Source organism: Heptranchias perlo, chromosome 38 (assembly GCF_035084215.1).
Source record: "Heptranchias perlo isolate sHepPer1 chromosome 38, sHepPer1.hap1, whole genome shotgun sequence".
Taxonomy (NCBI): domain Eukaryota; kingdom Metazoa; phylum Chordata; class Chondrichthyes; order Hexanchiformes; family Hexanchidae; genus Heptranchias; species Heptranchias perlo.
Genome location: NC_090362.1, coordinates 6,751,641 through 6,776,564, shown reverse-complemented (window position 1 = coordinate 6,776,564; position 24,924 = coordinate 6,751,641). Strand labels below are relative to the sequence as shown.

The following is a 24,924-nucleotide window of genomic DNA, read 5'->3' as shown; positions in this document are numbered from 1 at the left end:
ATATATTTACTTCTGAAACTAAACATTTATGCAATGAAGCAGCCAACCCCGACGTGTTCAATCGGCTGAAAGAGCACAGGCTCCCAGCTATTAAAATAGAGTTTAGCTTTTTTTGATCAATATACACTGCCAAAAATAATTAACAGAATAGAAAAAAAACATTCTCCTCTTGTAAAGCGGGTGTAGTTTGGTATATAACCGGCTGCCTCTTTGTATTTCTCACAACATAAATGTTGGTAATGGGAATCACTTCAATTCCCACTTTCCTGTTGTGGTTGAGGAACAATATTCCTAGAAGAAGCTATAGTTTGTCTTGGGAAAATGCGAATTAATACACGACCCCTTTGAGGTTTTTCCAGTTTTTGTGCACTTTACTGTGGGGTTGTCACTGAATTTGAATTTAATGAGACACGTATGCACATACAGCAAAACAAAAGCACAATTCTTTGTATGTTTCCTTGATGATTGTTCACTCCGATTTATAGTCTATTTAAGGATTGTGTCGAGGGATTAATGTTACGGACACATGTAAAACCTCGACACGACCTGTATTTCCTCAGCAAGATTGGCACTGTTCATGTGATGAGTCGCCCTTTACCCAATCTGTTCATCGAACAGAAAACATTTCAGTTCTATATTTTCTAGATCTGCGGGGTTTAGGCTTTGCAATGGAAAAAGGTGGTACTTAATATCTAGAAAACGTGAACAAATTTAATCGCTTTTCTACCCATGGTCAAATATCAGATTTGCTCTTCCAAGTTCTACATAGAAGTTACAACACGGAAACAGGCCATTCGGCCTAATCAGTCCGTGCCCAGTCTCCATGAATAAAAAGGTTCACTTTTTTTTACAGTGGGTGAAACATAACTACGTCTTAAATTCAAAGAATCTTTGTTTCCCTCTGAAGGCATTAATCAAACTGTATTAAAGTTCTCAAATGAAATGGACCTTAATTAACAAAATGATAGGAGAAATTGCAGTACATATGATATGAACGAATGTATTAATTTGTTTAGGCAGCTGAAGTTATAAATCAATTTCACACACATTCTCTTCGGAAAGTAAAATAACCTGGTAATATGAATAAGGTATATGCAAACAGACAAGACAAAATGGTAACCTACTTTTGTTTGATATCTTGCATGTATCTCGTGTTGCTTGAAGCGCAGCGTCTCATTTTTTATTCGTCAGGTATGGTAGAATAGGTTAGTCAGTTATTAAAACACATTTTGATTAGTGTCTCTAGGACTACAGTCCTACATTATTTGTGGGGGAGGGGGATAATTAGATGTTATTTTTGTAAGTCTTCAGAAAAGGAATGTAACTCTTGTACAGTTGAACTTACTCTCTCAAATAAAATGTTTACGCAGCGGCTTGTTATGATCTGGAATGCACCGCCTGAAAGAGTAGTGGAAGCAGATACAATGGTAACTTTCAAAAGGGAATTGTATATATACTTGAAAATGGAAAAAAAATTACAGGGCTGTGGGGAAAGAGATGAATAGTGGGACTAATTGAATAGCTCTTTCAAAGAGCCGGCACAGGCACGATGGACCGAATGGCTTTCTTCTGTGCTGCATGTTTCTATGTATTCTGCAGATTGCTTCCTTATGGTAATTAACATTTCATCCTACTAATATCAAATCTTTTAATAACATTTTACTACTTTGGCAAAATATAGTTGACCCGACGAGCATATAAATGTTGTTATATATATAAATATTTTTTAAAACTTTGAATCTAAGTGCTAGGCAGATGAATATAGAAACCCCATTACCTTAGCCCAAGGTCTTAGCCTTTTTAAACCACAGACTGACGCGCATGCGCGAGCGAGGGGTTGGCGCTATAAAAAGAGCGGGAAAGGGCGTGCGACGCGGATTGCCGTTGGAAGCGGCTGGGAGAAGGAGTGTGAGGGATTAAGAGTAGTTAAAAAAAAGAATATCCTGGGACCTGGACGGCTGAAAGTAATAATAGTGAGTGGAGATCGGTGACGGAGCTAGGAAAGTCGACGGAGAATAACAGGGACCAAAGGCAGTTGCTAGGGGCCAGGCGGGCAACGTGAAGCGGTCTGAGGTCGGCGCCATTTTACCCTCCCCAATTTTAGCTAACGGCGAGGCGATGGAGAGAGACTTCAACCCGAGCTTCGCCGGCGCGGATGACACGGGCGGGATGCCTTGCAGTCGTTTCCATGTGAGACTCGTGGATGAACAGCCCATGAGCGGCGTCCCGCAGGATGACGAGCCGCCCGAGTACGCCGCCTCTTCTTTCGAGATAGAGGACGGGGTGAACCGGCTTCATCACTTCGAGTACAAGGGGGCAGGAGGAGGCTTCCAGAACCGGGACTCCCTTCGCCCCGACAGTACCCTCCACTCCTACGACACCATCACCAATTCCTACCTGAAAACCTTTGGGCACAACACTGTGGACAGGGTGCCTAGGATCGATTTCTACCGCAACACTGGCAGCTTCAGCGGTATTAAGATCAACAGACCCTCCCTGGCAGATCTCCATGAAGACTTAAAGAAGGTGAGGGCGAGTTACTTACTGTACTAGTCACAATGCTGGTGCTTGCACCAAGTGCAATGCGGCGTTGCATGCAAGTTACATGCCATTTAAACAGTTTGGTTTCAAACGTTTTAGCCGTTCCAAACTGTCTTCCTGGTGTGGCTGGTTGTTCCACCATGTCAACCTTGGCTCAGTGGTAGCACTCTTGCCTCTGACTCAGATTTGAGCACATAATCTCGGTTGATACTCCAGTGCAGTACTGAGGGAGTGCTGCACTGTCCAAGGTGCCGTCTTTTGGAAGAGTCGTTAAACCACAGCCTCTGGTAGATGTAAAAGATCCCATGGCACTATTTTGAAGAGCAGGGTAGTTCTCCCTGGTGTCCTGGCTAATATTTATCCCTCAACCAACATCACTACATTATAAATAGTGACTATGATTGAAAAGTGCTTAATTGGCTTTAGGGTGGCCTGAGGTCATGAAAGGTGCAAGTCTTTTCTTTCTTTAAAGGGGAAGGGATGTCTAGGCACTGTACTTTCTGTTCAAAGTACTCTCCCAGCTCCATAGGTAACATAGGTGACCATATTGTTCATATCAGAAAATATAACCCTTGCAACAGTTTTGCCAACTGCTCTGGTGAGAGTACCATGCAGAGGTATATGTGTGTCCTGGAACAGCTGTAATCAGTGCAGTGAGGATTAGCACTTCACACTGGCTTGGAAGCTGATCTGGGCCAATTTGGTGTTGGAAATTAATTCACTACATATTTTCATTGTAGTAATCTCATGGAGAGAAGCTCTTTCTGGTGCCCTTCTCTCCACCACTACTCCAGTGAAATGTGATAGGAAGGGCCATGTGTGTTGCAGCTGTTAGTGTTTCTTTTTCTAAGGTTTGATCACTGGTTTGGTTCCCAGACTAGTCTTGCATCTTAGCCCCCATTGTTGTGAATTGAGCCCCTTTAGGACACACCTGGCCCTTCCTGTAGCATATCACTGGAACATAAACAGGAGCAGGAGTAGGCCAGACGGCCCCTCGATGCTGCTCTGCCATTCAATAAGATCATGGCTGATCTTCAACCTCAACTCCACTTTCCTGCCTGATTCCTGTATCTCTAGTCCAAAAATCTGTTGATCTCAGCCTTGAATATACTCTGACTCAGCATCCACAGTCCTCTGCGGTAGAGGATTCCAAAGATTCACAACCCTCTGAGTGAAGAAATTCCTCCTCATCTCAGTAGCAGTAGAGAGAAAAACACCAGAAAGGGCACGTTTGCATGAGGCTGCTGCAATGATAATACATAAGTTAGTTTCCAGATGCATTTGGGGGAGTATTTTGATCAGAAAATTCTGCTGTAGGACCTAGGTTTTCTTCCACTTTATATTTTCACTTGAATTCTGTTTGCCCTGTTAACCTATTCTGAATTCTTTATCTTTTTCCTATTTTTATTACTTGGTTTTTTTTCTATCTCTTCTAACTGTGACAAACAGAAAAAGATATGGAGATATCTAGACACAAAAGGCATCATGGGGATGGGGAAAGAGTGGGAATATGGTATTGAGATAGAGGATCAGCTATGATCATGTTGAATGGTGGAGCAGGCTTGAAAGGCTGAATGGCCTACTCCCCCTATTTTCTATGTTTCTATAGACAGGAATAACGAATGGGAGAGAAGCAAGGACAAAGTTACAGGAAGCTCTGTTTTGGAACCAGAGCCCGTTACAAAAAAAATTGTATTATTGAAAACTGGCTTTAATGGCTGGTTTTCCATTCAGTCAAAAGTCTTTGCATTGTTTAACAGGTAAAATTGTTGGAAACCCAAAGTACCCAGAAGGACCTGCATTTGCTCATGCCTGTAATGATAATCTGCTTTTTACTTTTTAAAAAATAGAAGCCTATATTGAAATAATTATTTGCAGGAACACTCCTTTTTTGTCCTTTTCAAACAGTGTAGATTTCCCCAGCAGAGGAAATAGCTTTTCTGTATCTACTCTGCAATGCAATGTGATAATGACCAGATAATGTGATTTAGTGATGTTGGTTGTGGGATAAATATTGGCCAGGACGCTGGGGAGAACTCCCCTGCACTTTTTCGAAATAGTACCATGGGATCATTTACATCTGCCTGAGGCCTTGGTTTAACAGCTCATCCGAAAGACAGTGCAGCACTCCCTCAGTACTGCACTGGAGTGTCAGCCTAGATTATGTGCTCAAATCTCTGGAATGGGACTTCAACTCACAACCTTCTTACTCAGACGAGAGTGCTACTGCTGAGCCAAGGCTGACAGTGATCAACCAGCCATACCAGGAAGACAGTCTGGAATGGCTAAAACGTTTGAAACCAAATAGGACTTTTCAAAAAAAAAAGCAGGGGGAGGGTTCAGGTAAGGGTGAATTTTTAAATCTAAAGAGAAAAGTCAAGACCGTAGAGCAGTATAGCGATTTGGGTTAAGATAATCGGTGTCAGGAAGGGACAGAGAGTTTAATGGTAATAGTGCATCAGTGAATAAGGTCAAATCAGGGAAAAATAGTAAGAAGTTAAAATTAAAGGTGCTTTATCTCAATGCACGAAGCATTCGTAACAAGTTAGATGAATTAATGGCACAAAGAGATAAATGGGTTTGATCTAGTAGCCATTACTGAGACGTGGTTGCAAGGTGACCAAGGTTGGGAACTAAATATTCCAGGGTACTTGACTTTTCAAAAAGACTGACAAAATGGAAAAGGGGGTGGGGAGTATCCCTGATAATAAAGGATGACATAAAGATAGTAGTGAGAAAGGATCTTGGCTTATAAGATCAGGAAATAGAATAAGTATGGATGAAGATAAGAAATAACAAAGGGCAGAAAACATTGGTGGGAGTAGTTTATAGGACCCCTAACAGTAGTTATATTGTCAGACATTGTATTAATCAAGAAATAAGAGGAACTTGTAACAAAGGTAATGCAATAATCATAGGGGACTTTAATCTTCATATAGACTGGGCAAATCAAATTGGCAAAAGTAGTTTGGAGGATGAGTTCATGGAATGCATTCGAGACAGTTTCCTAGAACAATATGTCATGGAACCAACCAGGGAACAGGCCATTTTAGACCTTGTCCTGTGTAATAAGACAGAGTTAATTAGTAATCTCATAGTAAGGGATCTTCTGGGACGAGTGATCATAATTTGATAGAATTTCATGTTGAGTTCAAGAGTGATGTACTTAAGTCCGAAACCATTGTCTTAAACTTAAATAAAGCCAATTACATAGATATGAGGGGTGAGTTGGCTAAGGTTGATTGGGAAATTAGATTAAAAGATATGTCAGTAGATAAGCAATGGCAAACGTTTAAAGAAATATTTCATAATTCTCAACGAATATACATTCCATTGAGAAATAAAAACTCCATGGGAAAAGTGATCCATCCATGGCTAACTAAAGAAGTTGAGGATAGTAGTAGATTAAAAGAAGAGGCGTATAATGTTGCCAAGAAGAGTAGTAAGCCTGAGGATTGGGAGAGTTTTAGAAACCAGCAAAGGATGACCAAAAAATTGATAGAGGGAGAAAATAGAATATGAGTAAACTAGCAAGAAATATAAAAAGATTGTAAGAGCTTCCACAAGTATATAAAAAGGAAGAGGCTAGTGAAAGTAAATGTGGGTCCCTTAGAGGCTGAGACAGGAGAAATTTATAATGGGGAATAAGGAAATAGATGTTAAACAAATATTTTGTATATCTTCACAGTAGAAGACACAAAAAAATAACAAATAGTGGGGAACCAAGGGTCTAATGAGAGTGAGGAACTTAAAGTAATATTAGTAAAGAAAAAGTACTAGAGAAATTAATGGGATTAAAAGCCAACAAATTCCATGGACCAGATGGCCTACATCCTTGGGTTCTAAAAGAGGTGGCTGCAGAGATAGTGGATGCATTGGTTGTGATCTTCCAAAATTCTCTGGATTCTAGAATGGTCCCAGTGGATTGGAAGGTAGCAAATGTAATACTGCTATTCAAGAAAGGAGAGTGAGAGAAAAGGGGGAACTACAGGCCAGTTAGCCTGACATCAGTAATTGGGAAAATGTTGGAATCTATTAAGGGCATGGTAACGGGTCACTTATGAAATCATAATATGATTAGGAAGAGTCAACATGGTTTTATGAAAGGGAAAGTGTGTTTGACAAATCTACAGGAGTTTTTTGAGGATGTATTCAAAAGGCATTCGATAAGGTACCACACAAGGTTGTTACGCAAGATGAGAGCTCATTGGGTTGGGGTAATATATTAGCATGGATAGAGAATTGGTTAATGGACAGAAAACCGAATGTAGGAATAAATAGGACATTTTCAGGTTGGCAGGTTGTAACTAGGGTGCTGCAGGGATTGTGCTTGGGCCTCAGCTATTTACAATCTATATTAATAACTTAGATGAAGGGACTGAGTGTAATGTATCCAAGTTTGCTGACTATAAAAAGCTAGATGGGAAAATAAGCTGTGAGGAGGACACAGGCTGCAAAGGGATGTAGACAGGTTAAATGAGTGGGCGAGAAGGTGGCGGATGGAATATAATGTAGGGAAATGTGAAGTTATCCACTTGAAGGGAGAATAGAAAAGCAGAATATTTTTAAAATGAGAAACTATTAAATGTTGGGTTTCGGAGGGATTTGGGTGTCCTTGCACACAAACACAAAGTTAACATGCAGATACAGCAAGCAATTAGGAAGGCAAATGGTTTGTTGGCCTTTATTGCAAGGGGGTTGGAGTAAGGAAGTCTTGCTGCAGTTGTACAGGGCTTTGGCAAGGCCACGCCTGGAGTACTGTGTACAGTTTTGGTCTCCTTACCTAAGGTACGATATACTTGCCTTAGAGGCGGTGCAATGAAGGTTTACTAGATTGATTCCTGGGATGAGAGGGTCCTCCTATGAGGAGAGATTGAGTAGAATGGGCCTATACTCTCGAGTTTAGAAGAATGAGAGGTGATCCCATTGAAACATATAAGATTCTGAGAGGGTTTGACAGTGTAGATACTGAGAGGCTGTTTCTCCTGGCTGGAGAGTCTAGAACTAGAGGACATAGTCTCAGGATAAGGGGTCGGACATTTAGGACTGGGATGAGGAGGAATTTGTTCACTTGGAAGGTTGTGAGTCTTTGGAATTCTCTATCCCAGCTCAGTTGTTGAGTATATTTAAGGCTGAGATCGATAGATTTTTGGTCTCTAAGGGAATCAAGGGATATGAGGATCGGGCGGGAAAGTGGAGTTGAGGTCAAAGATCAGCCATGAATGGCAGAGCAGGCTGTAGGGGCTGTGAGGCCTACTCCTGCTCCTATTTCTTGTGTTCTTATGTACACTCTCGAATCATTTTATAATTTTAAAAACCTCAATTTGATCACTCCTCAACCGTCTAAATGTGGGAATTCAAACCAAGTCTTTGCAATCTGTTCTCATAATACTAGAACTTAAAGGATTAAATTATTCTGGTGAATCTTCATTGTACACCCTCTAAGGCCAATAGCAGCTTCCTGAGGTGCAGTGCCCAAAACGGAACGCAGTACTTCAGGTGGGATCTGACCAAGGTGCTGTACAACTGAAGCATAACCGCCTCCCCTTTGCATTCCAGCCCCCTTGAGATGAAGGCCGACATTCCATTAGCCTTTTTGATTGCTTTTTATATCTGTGCAATAGTTGAGCCTAAAAAATAAGTGTGTGTTCACTCATTGCATGAAAAATGTTACTCTATTTTACTTGGACACCCAAATCGCTTTGCTCCTCCACAGTTCCTAGTCTCTCGCCATTAAGAAAATATTCCGATTTGTCTTTCTTGTTTGAGGAGTGGAGGACTTCACACTTCTCCAGATTGAATTCCATCTTCCATAGTTGATGGGAGGGATCAACAGAGAGGTTCAAGCACATATTTACCCTGAGTGCAAGTAGATGAAGCTATTTTTAAAAAAAAAGTCCATAGAATTTTGGGCATAGAGTGCAAGAGTAAAGTAGTAATATATTTGTTCAAAACATTGGTTAGGCCACAGCTACAGTACTGTGTGCAGTTTTGGATGTCTTATTGTAGAAAGGATGTAGAAACCATAGAGAGCATACAATGTAGATTCACCACAATAATAAGGATGAAAACTACAGTTATGAGGAGAGACTTGAGATACTGGGACTATTCCACTAGAACAAAGAAGATTGAGGAGATTTATTAGAGGTTTTTAAAATTAGAAAGCTTTTGATTGGAAATTTCCTATGGCTGGGAAGCTAGGGACCAGGGTTCATCAATTGAAAATTCTCACTTGAGAGTGAGGAGAGAGGTGAGGAGAAATGTATTTATGCAAAGAATTGGTAGAACTGTGGATTCTACTACCCAGTCAGTTAGTGGAGAGTGGAAAATTCATGGAGAGGAAAGTGGGAACAAAGGTTACCTGGTTTTATCAGTTGATTGGTACCCAGTCAGACAGTATTATGAACAAGTACTGTCTACTGAAGTCTGCCATTGAGCAGCATTTGAATCAGTGGCATATGCAGGAGAGACCTCAGGCATGCAGGGGGTGAGTGTAGATGGAGTAACCCCCTCAAACGCTTCCTATAATGATGAGGCATTGAGGTTCACAGTTGAAGATGTGATAAAGACTGTTTTTGACCTGCTTGGAAATATATTAATGGCAGTCATAAGCAGATTCAGAGACTTCAGCAGGGTGCAGTGATTCCAACATTATTAGATCAGTGCCAACAGTCTGTGCAGAATCAAAAGAGTGGGTGCCTCTCATTTTCCTGCTAGTCCCTGCTTTTTGGAAAGTAGCAAAAGAAGCACCCCAAAACTTGCAGGTCCACACAGCCGGAATAAGACAGGCTGTTAAAACAGGCAGGAGTGTTTGGGTCAGCAACATATGGAGATAGTGGCTGGCAAAGTTGCAAGCAGGAATCCACTCAGAAATCCTCAACATCTGCTCCTTTCAATAAGCCAAAAGCATGATGGCACTAGTTTACATAAGAAAGAGCATGATGGCACTAGTTTACACAGCATGACCGCATACCACTCAACATATTGTAAACATTCAGTGTTGCTGTAAAATTGATGTGAAAAAAAAATTGCACATAACAATAGTGAGCAAAAAAGCCAGTCATGTACCACCCAAAAAAGTGGCAGACAATTTTAGTTGAAATATAAGTACAAAGTTCTATATTCTATATCTGTTACAGAAAGATCTGTGTGCAGATCTTATGGTTGAGGATGGGGTGAGAATAATCAGTGCTGGTTCTACATGTACCATTTGGGGCACTGGTATAAATGTTGCAGGTGCTTTTTATTCTCCCTAATCTTCTTTCTGGGGCCTGTCTTGCTGCAGCTCTTCATCAGTCATGTGCATGTTTCTTTCAAAGGTAATACTGTGTAACATAGAAGCAACTACAGTCATTCTGTCAACTTGATCTCAGACACTAACTGGCACCACCAAACGATCCAGACCTTGGAATTGTTTTAGGAAGACAAAGGTCTAGTCTACTATATTTCTGCCTTGCAAATGTGTGTCTTCATAGCCCCTTTCTTTTGGAATCTGGGAATTCCATAGAGATCTCATTAGCCACATTTGAAGTGGGTTAGCCATGTCTCCCAGGAGCCAAACTTGGATTGTATCTTCCCCTTTGAACATTTGAGATACCCTTGGTTGTGTGGGTTGTGAACACTTTCCAGAAAATCACATTAACTGCCATGATTATTTAATGGTAACTGCATATAATTTCAATATTGAGTGAGTAGTGACTGTTTCTGTTGTGTAAAGGAAAGGCACTGCCTGCACAAATGGTGGAGTTTAATCAATGAGCCTTGTACTTGGGGAATGTGACACAGCTGGTCTGCCTCTCCAGCCAGTACTGAGTTCCAGGTTGTGATAGAGAAATGCATTTTTGCCACAGTGATGCAAAGGCAAACTGCATACTGATTGATTTGAGTGATGTCTCCTGTTGTTGCCTGGAAGCACCCAGTGGTGTAGAAATTGACTATAGTGATCACTTTCATTTCCACTGAAAGTGCCATCCTGATGCTGCTCTGGCTGCAAATCCATTTCCTGGAGCTGTTACATGACTTGGGCTGTTGAGATGAAGCCTCTTTCCACATAGCTTAAGAACATAAGAAAAAGGAGCAGGAGCAGGAGTAGATCATATGACCCCACGAGCCTGCTCTGCCATTCAGTAAGATCATAGAATCATAGAATCATAGAAGTTACAACATGGAAACAGGCCCTTCGGCCCAACATGTCCATGTCGCCCAGTTTATACCATTAAGCTAGTCCCAATTGCCTGCACTTGGCCCATATCCCTCGATACCCATCTTCCCCATGTAACTGTCCAAATGCTTTTTAAAAGACAAAATTGTACCCGCCTCTACTACTGCCTCTGGCAGCTCGTTCCAGACACTCACCACCCTTTGAGTGAAAAAATTGCCCCTCTGGATCCTTTTGTATCTCTCCCCTCTCACCTTAAATCTGTGCCCCCTCGTTATAGACTCCCCTACCTTTGGGAAAAGATTTTGACTATCGACCTTATCTATGCCCCTCATTATTTTATAGACTTCTATAAGATCACCCCTTAACCTCCTACTCTCCAGGGAATAAAGTCCCAGTCTGTCTAACCTCTCCCTGTAAGTCAAACCATCAAGTCCCGGTAGCATCCTAGTAAATCTTTTCTGCACTCTTTCTAGTTTAATAATATCCTTTCTATAATAGGGTGACCAGAACTGTACACAGTACTCCAAGTGTGGCCTCACCAATGCCCTGTACAACTTCAACAAGACATCCCAACTCCTGCATTCAATGTTCTGACCAATGAAACCAAGCATGCTGAATGCCTTCTTCACCACCCTATCCACCTGTGACTCCACTTTCAAGGAGCTATGAATCTGTACTCCTAGATCTCTTTGTTCTATAACTCTCCCCAACGCCCTACCATTAACGGAGTAGGTCCTGGCCCGATTCGATCTACCAAAATGCATCACCTCACATTTATCTAAATTAAACTCCATCTGCCATTCATCGGCCCACTGGCCCAATTTATCAAGATCCCGTTGCAATCCTAGATAACCTTCTTCACTGTCCACAATGCCACCAATCTTGGTGTCATCTGCAAACTTACTAACCATGCCTCCTAAATTCTCATCCAAATCATTAATATAAATAACAAATAACAGCGGACCCAGCACCGATCCCTGAGGCACACCGCTGGACACAGGCATCCAGTTTGAAAAACAACCCTCGACAACCACCCTCTGTCTTCTGTCGTCAAGCCAATTTTGTATCCAATTGGCTACCTCACCTTGGATCCCATGAGATTTAACCTTATGTAACAACCTACCATGCGGTACCTTGTCAAATGCTTTGCTGAAGTCCATGTAGACCACGTCTACTGCACAGCCCTCATCTATCTTCTTGGTTACCCCTTCAAAAAACTCAATCAAATTCGTGAGACATGATTTTCCTCTCACAAAACCATGCTGACTGTTCCTAATTAGTCCCTGCCTCTCCAAATGCCTGTAGATTCTGTCCCTCAGAATACCCTCTAACAACTTACCCACTACAGATGTCAGGCTCACTGGTCTGTAGTTCCCAGGCTTTTCCCTGCCGCCCTTCTTAAACAAAGGCACAACATTTGCTACCCTCCAATCTTCAGGCACCTCACCTGTAGCGGTGGATGATTCAAATATCTCTGCTAGGGGACCCGCAATTTCCTCCCTAACCTCCCATAACGTCCTGGGATACATTTCATCAGGTCCCGGAGATTTATCTACCTTGATGCGCGTTAAGACTTCCAGCACCTCCCTCTCTGTAATATGTACACTCCTCAAGACATCACTATTTATTTCCCCAAGTTCCCTAACATCCATGCCTTTCTCAACCGTAAATACCGATGTGAAATATTCATTCAGGATCTCACCCATCTCTTGTGGTTCCGCACATAGATGACCTTGTTGATCCTTAAGAGGCCCTACTCTCTCCCTTGTTACCCTTTTGCCCTTTATGTATTTGTAGAAGCTCTTTGGATTCACCTTTGCCTGATCTGCCAAAGCAATCTCATATCCCCTTTTTGCCCTCCTGATTTCTCTCTTAACTCTACTCCGGCAATCTCTATACTCTTCAAGGGATCCACTTGATCCCAGCTGTCTATGCATGTCATATGCCTCCTTCTTATTTTTGACTAGTGCCTCAATCTCCCGAGTCATCCAAGGTTCCCTACTTCTACCAGCCTTGCCCTTCACTTTATAAGGAATGTGCTTACACTGAACCCTGGTTAACACACTTTTGAAAGCCTCCCACTTACCAGACGTCCCTTTGCCTGCCAACAGACTCTCCCAATCAACTTCTGAAAGTTCCTGTCTAATACCATCAAAATTGGCCTTTCCCCAATTTAGAATTTTAACTTTTGGGCCAGACCTATCCTTCTCCATAGCTATCTTAAAACTAATGGAATTATGATCACTGGTCCCAAAGTGATCCCTCACTAACACTTCTGTCACCTGCCCTTCCTTATTTCCCAAGAGGAGGTCAAGTTTTGCCCCCTCTCTAGTCGGGCCATCCACATACTGAATGAGAAATTCCTCCTGAATGCACTCAACAAATTTCTCTCCATCCAAGCCCCTAATGCTATGGCTGTCCCAGTCAATGTTGGGAAAGTTAAAGTCCCCTACTATTACCACCCTATTTTTCTTGCAGCTGTCTGTAATCTCCTTACATATTTGCTCCTCAATTTCCCGTTGACTATTTGGGGGTCTGTAGTACAATCCTATCAAAGTGATCTCTCCCTTCTTATTTTTCAGTTCTACCCATATGGACTCAGTGGGCGAACCCTCGGATATATCCCCTCTCACTACTGCCGTGATGTTCTCCCTAATCAAGAACGCAACTCCCCCTCCTCTCTTACCTCCTGCTCTATCTTTCCTATAGCATCTGTACCCTGGAACATTGAGCTGCCAGTCCTGCCCCTCCCTTAGCCATGTTTCAGTAATAGCTATAACATCCCAGTCCCATGTACCCATCCATGCCCTGAGTTCATCTGCCTTGCCCATCAGACTTCTTGCATTGAAATAAATGCAGTTTAATCTAGTCTTCCCTTGGTCTTTGCCCTGCTTTCTCAGACCATCTGTCCGGTCATGTTCTGTACACTCTCCCTTACTGCCTTTTGTTTCTGTCACCACTTTATTTCCCACTGACTTCCTGCATCGGTTCCCATCCCCCTGCCACATTAGTTTAAACCCTCCCCAACAGCACTAGCAAACACTCCCCCTAGGACATTGGTTCCAGTCCTGCCCAGATGCAGACCGTCCAATTTGTACTGGTCCCACCTCCCCCAGAACCGGTTCCAATGGCCCAGGAATTTGAATCCCTCCCTCTTGCACCATCTCTCAAGCCACGTATTCATCTTAGCTATCCTGTCATTCCTACTCTGACTAGCCCGTGGCACTGGTAGCAATCCTGAGATTACTACCTTTGAGGTCCTACTCTTTAGTTTAACTCCTAACTCCCTAAATTCAGCTTGTAGGACCTCATCCTGTTTTTTACCTATATCGTTGGTGCCTATATGCACCACGACAACTGGCTGTTCACCCTCCCCCTCCAGAATGTCCTGCAGCCGCTCCGAGACATCCTTGACCCTTGCACCAGGGAGGCAACATACCATCCTGGAGTCTCGGTTGCGTCCGCAGAAACGCCTGTCTATTCCCCTTACAATCGAGTCCCCTATCACTATAGCTCTGCCACTCTTTTTCCTGCCCTCCTGTGCAGCAGAGCCAGCCACGGTGCCATGAACCTGGCCACTGCCACCTTCCCCTGGTGAGCCATCTCCGCCAACAGTATCCAAAACGGTATACCTGTTTTGGAGGGAGATGACCGCAGGGGACCCCTGCACTGCCTTCCTACTCTTCCTCTGTCTGTTGGTCACCCATTCACTATCTCCCTCAGTAATTTTTATCTGCGGTGTGACCAACTCACTGAACGTGCTATCCACGACTTTCTCAGCATCGCGGATGCTCCAAAGTGAGTCCATCCGCAGCTCCAGAGCCGTCAAGCGGTCAAACAATAGCTGCAGCTGGACACACTTCCCGCAGGTGAAGGAATCAGGGATACAGGAAGGAGCCCTGAATTCCCACATCCCACAAGAGGAACATGACACGGCGCTGGGATCTCCTGCCATGACTTAACCCTTAAATTAGCTTAAGAACAACTACAATGTCAAGAGAAAAAAAAAGGAAAGAAAAACTACTTACCACTCCCTTTAAGGAGTTTACTCCTTTAAATTGTTCTCAATTTAGAGAATGTTAACTACACTAGGGACCTTGATTCACTAAAAAATAAATGCTACTTCCTTTCAGACCTGCAGACCTTCCCTTTCCTTTTACTTCAGTTACTGTAGATAAGGAGAAATACTCACCTGAACCTACTCACCAATCAGGTGCCTCCCCTGTGTCGCGTCCCGATCTGATTCCTGACGTCACTTCGAACTCGGTCGCAGCTCCGCTCGGCTCGGCTCCTCTCAGCTGTTCTCAGCGCTCTGAAATCCCGCCTTTTATCGGACGCTCCCTCCGCTCGGCTCGGCTCCTCTCAGCGCTCTGAAATCCCGCCTTTTATCGGACGCTCCCTCCGCTCGGCTCGGCTCCTCTCAGCTGTTCTCAGCGCTCTGAAATCCCGCCTTTTATCGGACGCTCCCTCCGCTCGGCTCGGCTCCTCTCAGCTGTTCTCAGCGCTCTGAAATCCCGCCTTTTATCGGACGCTCCCTCCGCTCGGCTCGGCTCCTCTCAGCTGTTCTCAGCGCTCTGATGATCTTCTACCTCAACTCCACTTTCCTGCCCTATGCCCATATCCCTTGATTCCCTTAGAGGCCAAATATCCATCGATCTCAGCCTTCAATATAGACAACGACTGAGAATCCACAGCCCTCTGAGGTAGAGAATTTTAAAGATTCACAGCCCTCTGAGTGAAGACATTTTTCCTCATCTCAGTCCTAAATAGCTGACCCCTTATTCTGAGACTGCCCCCTAGTTCTAGACTCCAGCCAAGGGCAACAACCTCTCCGTATCTCTCCTGTCAAGCCCACTAAGAATTTTATACGTTTCAATGAGATCACCTCTCATTCTTCTAAACTCGAGAGTATAGGCCCATTCTACTCTATCTCTCCTTAGGACAACCCTTTCATCTGAGGACTCAATCTAGTGAACCTTGTTGCACCCCCTCTAAGGCAAGTATATCTTTCCTTGGGTAAAGAGACCTAAACTGTACACAGTACTCCAGGTGTGGCCTCACCAGAGCCCTATATAATTGCAGCAAAACCTCCTCACTCTTATACTCCAACCCCCTTGCAATAATGGCTAATGTAACATTTGCCTTCTGAATTGCTTGCTGTACCTGCATGTCAACTTTCTGATTCATGTACAAGGGCACCCAAATCCCTCTGACAACCAACATTTCTTAGTCTCTCTCCTTTTCAAAAAATATGCTGCTTTTCTATTCTTCCTACCAAAGTGGATAATTTCACATTTCCCCACGTTATACTCCATCTGCCACCTTCTCGCCCACTTATTAACCGGTCTGTATCCATTTGCAGCCTCTTTGCATCCTCCTCGCAGCTTACTTTCCCACTTAGCTTTGTATCGTCAGCAAACTTGGATACATTACACTCGGTCCCCTCATTGATATAGATTGTATACAGCTGAGGCCCAAGCACTGATATTTGCAGCACCCCACCAGTTACAACCTACCAACCTGAAAATGACCTGTTTTCTTTCCTTTAACCAACCCTCAATCCATGTTAATATATTACCTCCAATCCCATGAGCCCTAATCTTGTGTAACAACCTCTTGCGTGTCACCTTATTGAAATGCCTTTTGAAAATCCAAATATACTACATCCACTAGTTCCCCTTTATCTACTCTTAGTTACAGAAAACTAATAGATTTGTCAAACACTATTTCCCTTTCATAAAACTGTTGACTCTGCCTAATCATATTATAAATTTTTAAGTGTCCTGTTACTACGTGCTTAATAATAGATTCTAGCATTTTTCCTACTACTGATGTCAGGCTAACTGGCCTATAGTTCCCTGTTTTCTCTCTTCCTCCTTTCTTGAATAGTGGGATTATATTTGATACCTTCCAATCCATGGGGACTGTTCTAAAATCTATGGAATTCTGGAAGATCAAAATGAATACATCCACTATCTCTGCAGCCACCTCTTTTAGAACCCTAGGATGTAGGCCATCAGTCCAGTGGATTTGTTGGTTTTAGTCCCATTAATTTCACCAGTACTTTTTCTTTACTAATATTAATTGCTTTAAGTTCCTCACTCATTATAAATGTAAGGAGTCTTACAACACCAGGTTATAGTCCAACAGCTTCGTCAGGTGAGTGAAGGAGGAAAGCTTGTGATTTCAAATAAAGCTGTTGGACTATAACCTGGTGTTGTAAGACTCCTTACATTTGTCCACCCCAGTCCATCACCGGCATCGCCACATCATGGCTACTCTCATTATATCCTTGGTTCCCCACTCTTTCTGGTATATTTTCGGGCCTTCTACTGTGAAGACAGATACAAAATATTTGTTTAATGCCTCTGTCATTTCCTTATTCCCCATTATAATTTCTCCTGCCTCTACCTCTAAGGGACCCATGTTTACTTTTGCTAATCTCTTCCTTTTCACATACTTGTAGAGGCACTTACAATCTGTTTTTATATTTCTTGCTAGTTAGCTCTCATATATTCAATTTTCTCCCTCTATCAATTTGTTGGTCATCCTTTGCTGATTTTTAAAACCCTCCCAATCCTCAAGCTTACTACTCTTCTTGGCAACATTGTAAATCTCTTAATTTAATATTATCCTTAAATTTTCTAGTTAGCTACGGTTGGATTATTTTTCCCGTGATGTTTTTATTCTTTCTTGCTGATGTTGGGTGAGTGATGCATTGGCACTGGATAGAAGTAAATAAAAAAAAAACTTGCATTGATATAGTGCACATTCACATTTTCAGACTGTCCTAAAGCACTTCACAACCAATTAATTACTTTTTGAAGTATGAGCAGTGTTATGTAGGTAAGCATAACAGCCAATTTGCATTCAGCAATGTCCCACAATCAGCAGCGAGATAAATGACCAGTTAATCTGTTTCTTTTGGTGTTAACACCAAAGGAATTTCCCAGCTCCTCTTCCAGAGATTATTAATATCAACTTAAACCAAGAGCCCATCTGCATGCTTATCGTCTCTTCCGAAAGACTGCATCTCTGACAATGCAATATTCCCTCAGGACTGCACTGAACTGTCAGCCTAGATTGTGTTCAAGCCCTCAAGTGAACCCATAAACTTCTGATTTAGAGGCAAGACTGCGACCACTGAGCCAGGCTGATACTTACATGGAATGTACAGCACAGAAACAGGCCATTTGGCCCAGCAGGTCCATGATGGTGTTTATGCTGCACACAAGCCACCTCCCTCCCTTCGTCACATCCTTCTATTCCTTTCTCCCTTGTGTTTATTTAGCTTCCCCTTAAATGCATCTGTTAGTTCCCTCAACTATTCCTTGTGGTAGTGAGTTCCACACTCTGGGTAAAGAAGTTTTTCCTGAATTCCCTAGTGGATTTATTAGTGACTCTTATATTTATGGCCCCTGGTTCTGGTCTCTCCCTGTAAGTGAAAGCATCTTCTCTACATCTACCCTATCAAACCCTTTCATAATCTTAAAGACCTCTATCAGGTCATCCCTCAGCCTTCTCTTTTCTAGAAAAAAGAGCCTCAGCCAGTTCAGTTGTTCCTGATAGGTGTAACCTCTCAGTTCTGGTATCATCCTAGTAAACACCTTCTCCAGTGCCTCTATCTTTTTAGTAATATGGAGATCAGAACTGTTCACAGTACTCCAAGTGTGGTCTAACTAAGGTTCTATGCAAGTTTAATGTAACTTCTGCTTTTCAATTTTATCCCTCTAGAAATGAACCCCAGTGCTTTGTTTGCTTTTTTTAATGGCCTTATTAATCTGTGTCGCTACTTTTAGTGTTTTGTGTATCCGTACACTCCAGATCCCTCTGCTTCTCTACCCCATTTAGACTGTTATTTTACAAGAAATATGTGGCTTCCTTTATTCTTCCTACCAAAGTGTACTACCTCACACTTACCTATATTGAAATTCATTTGCCAATTACATGCCCATTCTGCAAGTTTATTAATGTCATCCTGTATTTTGTTGCAGTCCTCTTCAGTATTAACTATATCCCCCAATTTGGTGTTGTCTGCAAATTTTGAAATTCTACTTCCGATTCTCGAGTCCAAATTGTTTGTAAATTGTGAACAGTGGTCCCAGCACTAATCCCTGTGGAACACCACTTCCCACCTTTTGCCAGTCTGAGTAACTGCCTTTAACCCCTACTCTGTTTTCTGTTTTGTAGCCAACTTGCTATCCATTCTGCTACTTGTCCTGACTCCACATGCTCTGACCCTAGTCATGAGTCTACTATGTGGTTCCTTATTGAAGACCTTTTGAAAATCCAAATTATTACATCTACTGCATTACCCTTGTCTACCCTTTCTGTTACTTCAAATAATTCAATAAAGTTGGTCAAGCATGACCTTCCCTTTTCAAAATCTGTGCTGACTATTCTTTATTATATTTTTGGTTTCTAGATATTTTTCTATTATATCTTTGAGTAAGGATTCCATTATCTTTCCTGCCACTGATGTTAAGCTAATTTGTCTATGGACTTGTTCTACCTCCCTTATTAAATATAGGAATCACATTAGCTGTATGCCAGTCCTCTGGCACTATTCCCTTTTCTAATAAAATTTTTATATATATGTAATAGTGCCTCTGCTATCTCTTTAACTTTTTTAATGTGCGTGGATGTAATCCATCCTGACCAGGCGTTTTATGCTCTCTAAGTTTGACTAGTTTATCAATTATCTCCCCCTTTCTATCTTAAATGTTTTTTGTCTTTTTGCTCTCCTCTTCTAATGTCATATTCACCATGTTAGTCTCCCTGGTAAATACTGAGGCAAAGTAATTAATTAATATTTCTGCCATTTCACTGTCATTACCTGTGAGTTTATCCTTTCGTGGCCCTATTCCTATCCTGATTTTTCTTCTGTTGTTTATGTATCTGTAGAATATGTTACTATTTCTTTTTATATTCCTTGATAATTTTGTAATTTCTCTTTGCCGTCCTAATTTTTTTGACTTCTTTCCAAACCTTTTTGTATTCCCTTTTGTTATCGTCTCTTTTATTGTCTATGTACTTAGTGTATGCCCTTTTCTTTAGTTTCAGTTTTGCCCCTATTTCTTTATTTATCCATGGTGTCATTACTGGCTAGTTTGTCCTTGCTTTTTAGTGGGATATATTTCTCCTGGACTCTCAATCACTGTTTCAAATGTTTCCTACTGCTGTTCTATTTCTTTGTCAGTAAACTTGGGGCTGTAAGTTTGACTCCTAAGTCTTTGAACTTCTGACTCATGATCTCCTCCTCCTCCCTAGTATCTAGCATTGCCAGATTTAATGAGACACTCGTGCTTCAAAGTTTACCAAAAGACTTCTCTTTCAGTTAACCTCTCGTTTCTGCTCACCACTGGAACTGCTGGCTCCCTCCAGTACTGTAACCAAACTTTAAATGGGATAGATTCTCACCTATGTTGGAGTGAAATAAATCCTGTATAAGTATACATTTTCCAACTGCTGTTCAATAAGCAGTTAAAAATGTTAATCCACTGTGCCTTAACATAAGGTAGAAACATTTTCTACTATGAGCCAATGTAGGAGCATGGGCAAAAGTTGTCCAGCTGAATTAACAGCAAATCGCAAAATGGCTACCTCTTAATACACATTCAGCACACGTGCTAGTTCTAACCAGCAATACAAAATAAATCCCTTTAGAATGCTTGATGCTGACAGAGAATAGAAAATATTCCATTCTCCATCACTAGAGATGCTCATTTTAAGGACAACTTTATCAAATATTTAGAGAGGAAAGAATGAAAACATTGCTGGCACGTAAAAAGTATAATGGTGTGTTGACAGAAATGTGACTGCATGTAGACTGCTGCAGTGTAAAGGCAGGGACTTGGTGGTTTTTACATTACAAAGTTTGTGTTGGTGTGGATTTTGTAATCCAAACCTTCCTCAAGTATTGTCATACTAGTGAAAAGAACTCCACCATTTGGCTGTGGGTTTCATGCCGGTATTGGAACAGTGGGGCTGATCTTCACCAGTTTGTGCCTGCGTGGTGGCTGAGTTAATGAGGTTAGTATCCAGTGCAAGCGTTATTTAAATAGGGGTCCTATCATGCAGATCGGACCCTGTTGCAATTTTCAGGCTATTCAGTGGCACTGCTGCTGAGGGAAGGACCCGCACAGGAAACTCACATTGCAGGAATTTGAGTGTTTGGAGCACTATTTAAAGGGGTACTCACGTGTAAGTAGCTGTATCATAGCATCTGTTCTGGTAAAAAATTATTGGTTTTTCCAGAGTTCTGTAATATTGTGGGAGAAGACATTTTCAGGACTTGAGCCTGTTAGAAGGTAGAAGGTCTGATTTAAAATGGGAGTGGTTTTGGCTACTCCTACATGGTTAGTGGAGGAGGAAATGCAGCAGCAGCAACACCATGGGGAGCCACAAGTTGCTGAGGGAAAGCAAGAACGTGACCGTACCAAGCTCAGAGGGTGTACCTGACCAGTAATGCATACCTTGATTTCTCATTGGAGAAGTTCGTGGGTGGCAGCCGGAGGACAAGGGCTATCCTTTGAACACCTGACCAATGACCGTGTCATGTCACTCTTGCACTCTGGCAGAATAGCGCTACAACCAGAGCCATGGCGGTACCTGCGCTGTGATTGAGCAGGTGATTGGCATCCTGAAACAACGCTTCCAATGCCTCAATTGTTTGGAGGGAGCCATCCAATGTCGGCCACACCAAGATACTCGCATGGTGGTGTCATGCTGCTTGCTGCATAATTTCGCCATCCAGCATGGCCAAAGTATGGTTCATTGAGTACCAGGAAGATAGCCATGATGCTGAAAGAGAATGCTGATGGAAAGGGGACAGCTCTCTGCCACACCATCTGGCAGCTTGTGCAGCTAGAGACCACCTAATACAGCAGCAATTTGCATAAAGTTCTCCTCACCACCTCCAAACTGCCAACATCCTTCCCTCCTTCCACCCTCCTTAGATGAAATGAAAACCAAACACCATGGTCCCCATATTAATGGGGAAGCCGGTAGCGGTAGTGGGGTCGCAGAGGCCCTGCCGATCTTAACGGCAGCCTCACTTAAATAATTCTGTGCAGACTCTCTCCCGGCAGCCGGCCAGATTGACTGCCTCGCCAGCGGGCGGGAGTGGAAATTTTGCGGCAACAGGCCACAGCCGGGAACCCATGGGAACGATCCTCTGCAGTTAGTGGGGGGAGGAAGCTTCAGGCTGCGATCGGGAGGGTGGATGAAGGAAGGAACTGGGTCACGATCGGAAGTGGGGAGCCTGCTGATGGCAGGAATGAGCAGGATCTGGATGCTTGGCTGATTTTCCCCACCCCGCCACCTTCCTAGCTAGATTGAACCTGAGACATTATTCTGCTTGATGAAGTATTTGCCCTTTCATGCTTCAAGTTTTTGAATGAAATGGATGATATACAGAGCTCCATGGAGTGATATTGTAACTCCAAATTTCTTAAAGTAAGCTTTTTTTAAATTAACAGAATATAAGACCCATCAGGATGTAGAGGCATTGGAGAGGGTGCAAAAAAGATTCACAAGGATGATACCAGAACTGAGGATATACTTATCAGGGAAGGCTGAACAGGCTGGGGCTCTTTTCTCTAGAAAAGAGAAGGCAGAGGGGTGTCCTGACACAGGTCATTGAGATAATGAAAGGGTTTGGTAGTGTAGACGTAGAGAAAATCTTTCCACTTGTAAGGAAGTCCAAAACTAGAGGTTATAAATATAAGATAGTCGCTAATAAATCCAATAAGGAATTCAGGATAAACTTCATTACCCAAGGAGTGGTAAGAATGTGGAATGCACTACCACAAGGAGTAGTTGAGGCAAATTTCCGGATTACTCCCGATGCCATTTGCTAGCGAGTATAGAAATAGGAGGATAAAGCAGATGATTGCTTGGCTGGAGAGAAGACGCCAGGAGGGAGGTCTTTAAATTCCTGGGGCATTGGGACTAGTTCTGGGGGAGGTGGGACCTGTATAGGTCGAACAGGTTGCACTTCAACAGAGCTGGGACCAATGTCCTTGTGCGGAGGTTTGTTAGTGCTGTGGGAGGGGTGGGGGTGAAATTAATTTGGCAGGGGGATGGGCACCAGGATATAGCATTGGAAAGGAGAAGCAAGGTGCACAAAGAATTGGGAAAGAAAGATAGCACTAGAGCAAGAAATAGTACGGTATTAGGTGGGACCAGACTAAAAGAGTACAATAAATTCTAAGATAGGTTTACAGTGCATGTGTGTAAACGCACAAAGCGTGGTAGACAAGGTTGGAGAGCTGCAGGTGCGGTTAGGCACATGGGACTATGATGTTGTGGTGATAATGGAGACCTGGCTCAAAAAAGGGCAGGATTGGGTACTAAATATTCCTGGATACAAGGTGTTCAGGAAAGATAGGGAAGAAAGGGGGGGGGGGGTAGTATTGATTAAGGAGAATATTGCAGTGCTGGAGAGAGAGGATGTCCTGGAGGGGTCAAGGACAGAACCTATTTGGTTAGAGTTAAGAAACAATAGAGGTGCCATTACACTACTGGGTGTATTTTATAGGCCACCAACTAGCTGGAAGGAGATAGAGGAGCAAATTTGCAGGGAAATTAGAGAGCTGCAAAAGCCATAGAGTTGTGATAACAGTGGACTTCAACTACTCTAATATAGACTGGGATAGTAACAATATAAGGGGCAAAGAGGGGGAGGAATTTTTGAAGTGTGTTCAGGAGAACTTTCTTGACCAGTACGTTTCCGGCCCAACAAGGAAGGAGGCATTGCTGAACTTGGTTCTGGGGAATGAGGCGGGCCAAGTGGAGCAAGTGTCAGTGGGGAAACATTTAGGGAACAGCGATCATAGTATCATAAGGTTTAGAATAGCTATGGAAAAAGACATGGACCACTCTAAAGTAAAAATACTCAATTGGAGGAGGGCTAATTTCTGTGGAATGAGAACAGATCTGGCCTGGGTAAATTGGAATTGAAGATTGGCAGGCAAAACTGAATTGAACAATGGGTGGCCTTTAAGGAGGAGATGGTTCAGGTACAATCTAGGTATATTTCCACGTGGGAGAAAGGTAGGGCAGCTAAAGCCAGAGCTCCCTGGATGACACAGATAGAGAGTAAGATGAAGCAGAAAAGGGTGTATGACAGGCTGATAACACAAGTGAGAACTGGGCTGAATATAGAAAATTCAGAGGAGAAGTGAGAAAGGAACTAAGAGGGGCAAAGAGAGAATGAGAATAGACTGGTGGCAAACGTAAAATTGAATCCAAAAGTCTTCTATAGGCATGTAAAGAGTAAACGGGTAATAGGGGGTGTAGGGTTGATCAGGGACCAAAAGGTGATATACTCATGGAGGCAGAGGGCATGGCTGAAGTACTAAATGAGTACTTTGCATCTGTCTTTACCAAGGAAGAAGATGCTGCCAGTCTCAGTAAAGGAAGATGTAGTTGAGATACTGGATTGGCTAAAAATTAATAGAGGAGGTACCAGAAAGGCTAGCTGTACTTAAAGTAGATAAGTCACCCAGTCCGGATGGGATGCATCCTAGGTTGCTGAGGGAAGTAAGGGTGGAAATTGCAGAGGTACTGGCCTTAATCTTCCAAACACCCTTAGATACAGGGGTAGTGCCAGAGGACTGGAGAATTGCAAATGTTTCACTCGTTCAAAAAAGGGTCTAAGGATAAATCCAGCAACTACAGGCCAGTCAGTTTAGCATCGGTGGTGGGGAAACTTTTAGAAACGATAATCTGGGACAGAATTAGCAGTCACTTGGATAAGTGTGGATTGATCAGGGAAAGCCAGCATGGATTTGTTAAAGGCAAATTGTGTTTAACCAACTTGATAGAGTTTTTTGATGAGGTAACAGAGGGTAGATGAGGGCAATGCGGTTGATGTGGTGTATGTGGACTTTCAAAAGGCATTTGATAAAGTGCTGCATGAAAGGCTTGTTTTCAAGATTGAAGCCCATGGAATAAAGGGCAGCAGCATGGATACAAAATTGGCTAGGAAGCAGAGATTAGTGGTGAACGGTTGTTTTCCAGAACTGAAGGGAGGTGTACAGTGATGTTCCCCAGGGATTGGTACTAGGACCACTGCTTTTCTTGATATATATTAATTACTTGGACTTGGGTGTACGGGGTACAATTTCCAAATTTGCAGATGACACAAAACTTGGAAGTGTAGTGAACAGTGAGAAGGATAGTGATGGACTTCAAGAGGACATGGACAGGCTGGTGAA

The 24,924-nt window shown here is 42.7% G+C and overlaps 1 protein-coding gene across 2 annotated transcripts in view; it reads left to right on the top strand.

The window, feature by feature from the left end:
- The first annotated feature begins 1,886 nt into the window (after positions 1-1,886).
- The window catches only part of slc12a1 (solute carrier family 12 member 1), a 120,064-nt gene continuing 97,026 nt past the window's right edge, over positions 1,887-24,924 (top strand). For both annotated transcript variants that reach the window (XM_067973348.1, XM_067973347.1), the window contains exon 1: positions 1,887-2,526. In XM_067973348.1, the coding sequence (XP_067829449.1) occupies positions 2,119-2,526 (408 nt within the window). In that variant the 5' untranslated portion in view covers positions 1,887-2,118. The remainder of the gene's footprint in view (positions 2,527-24,924) is intronic.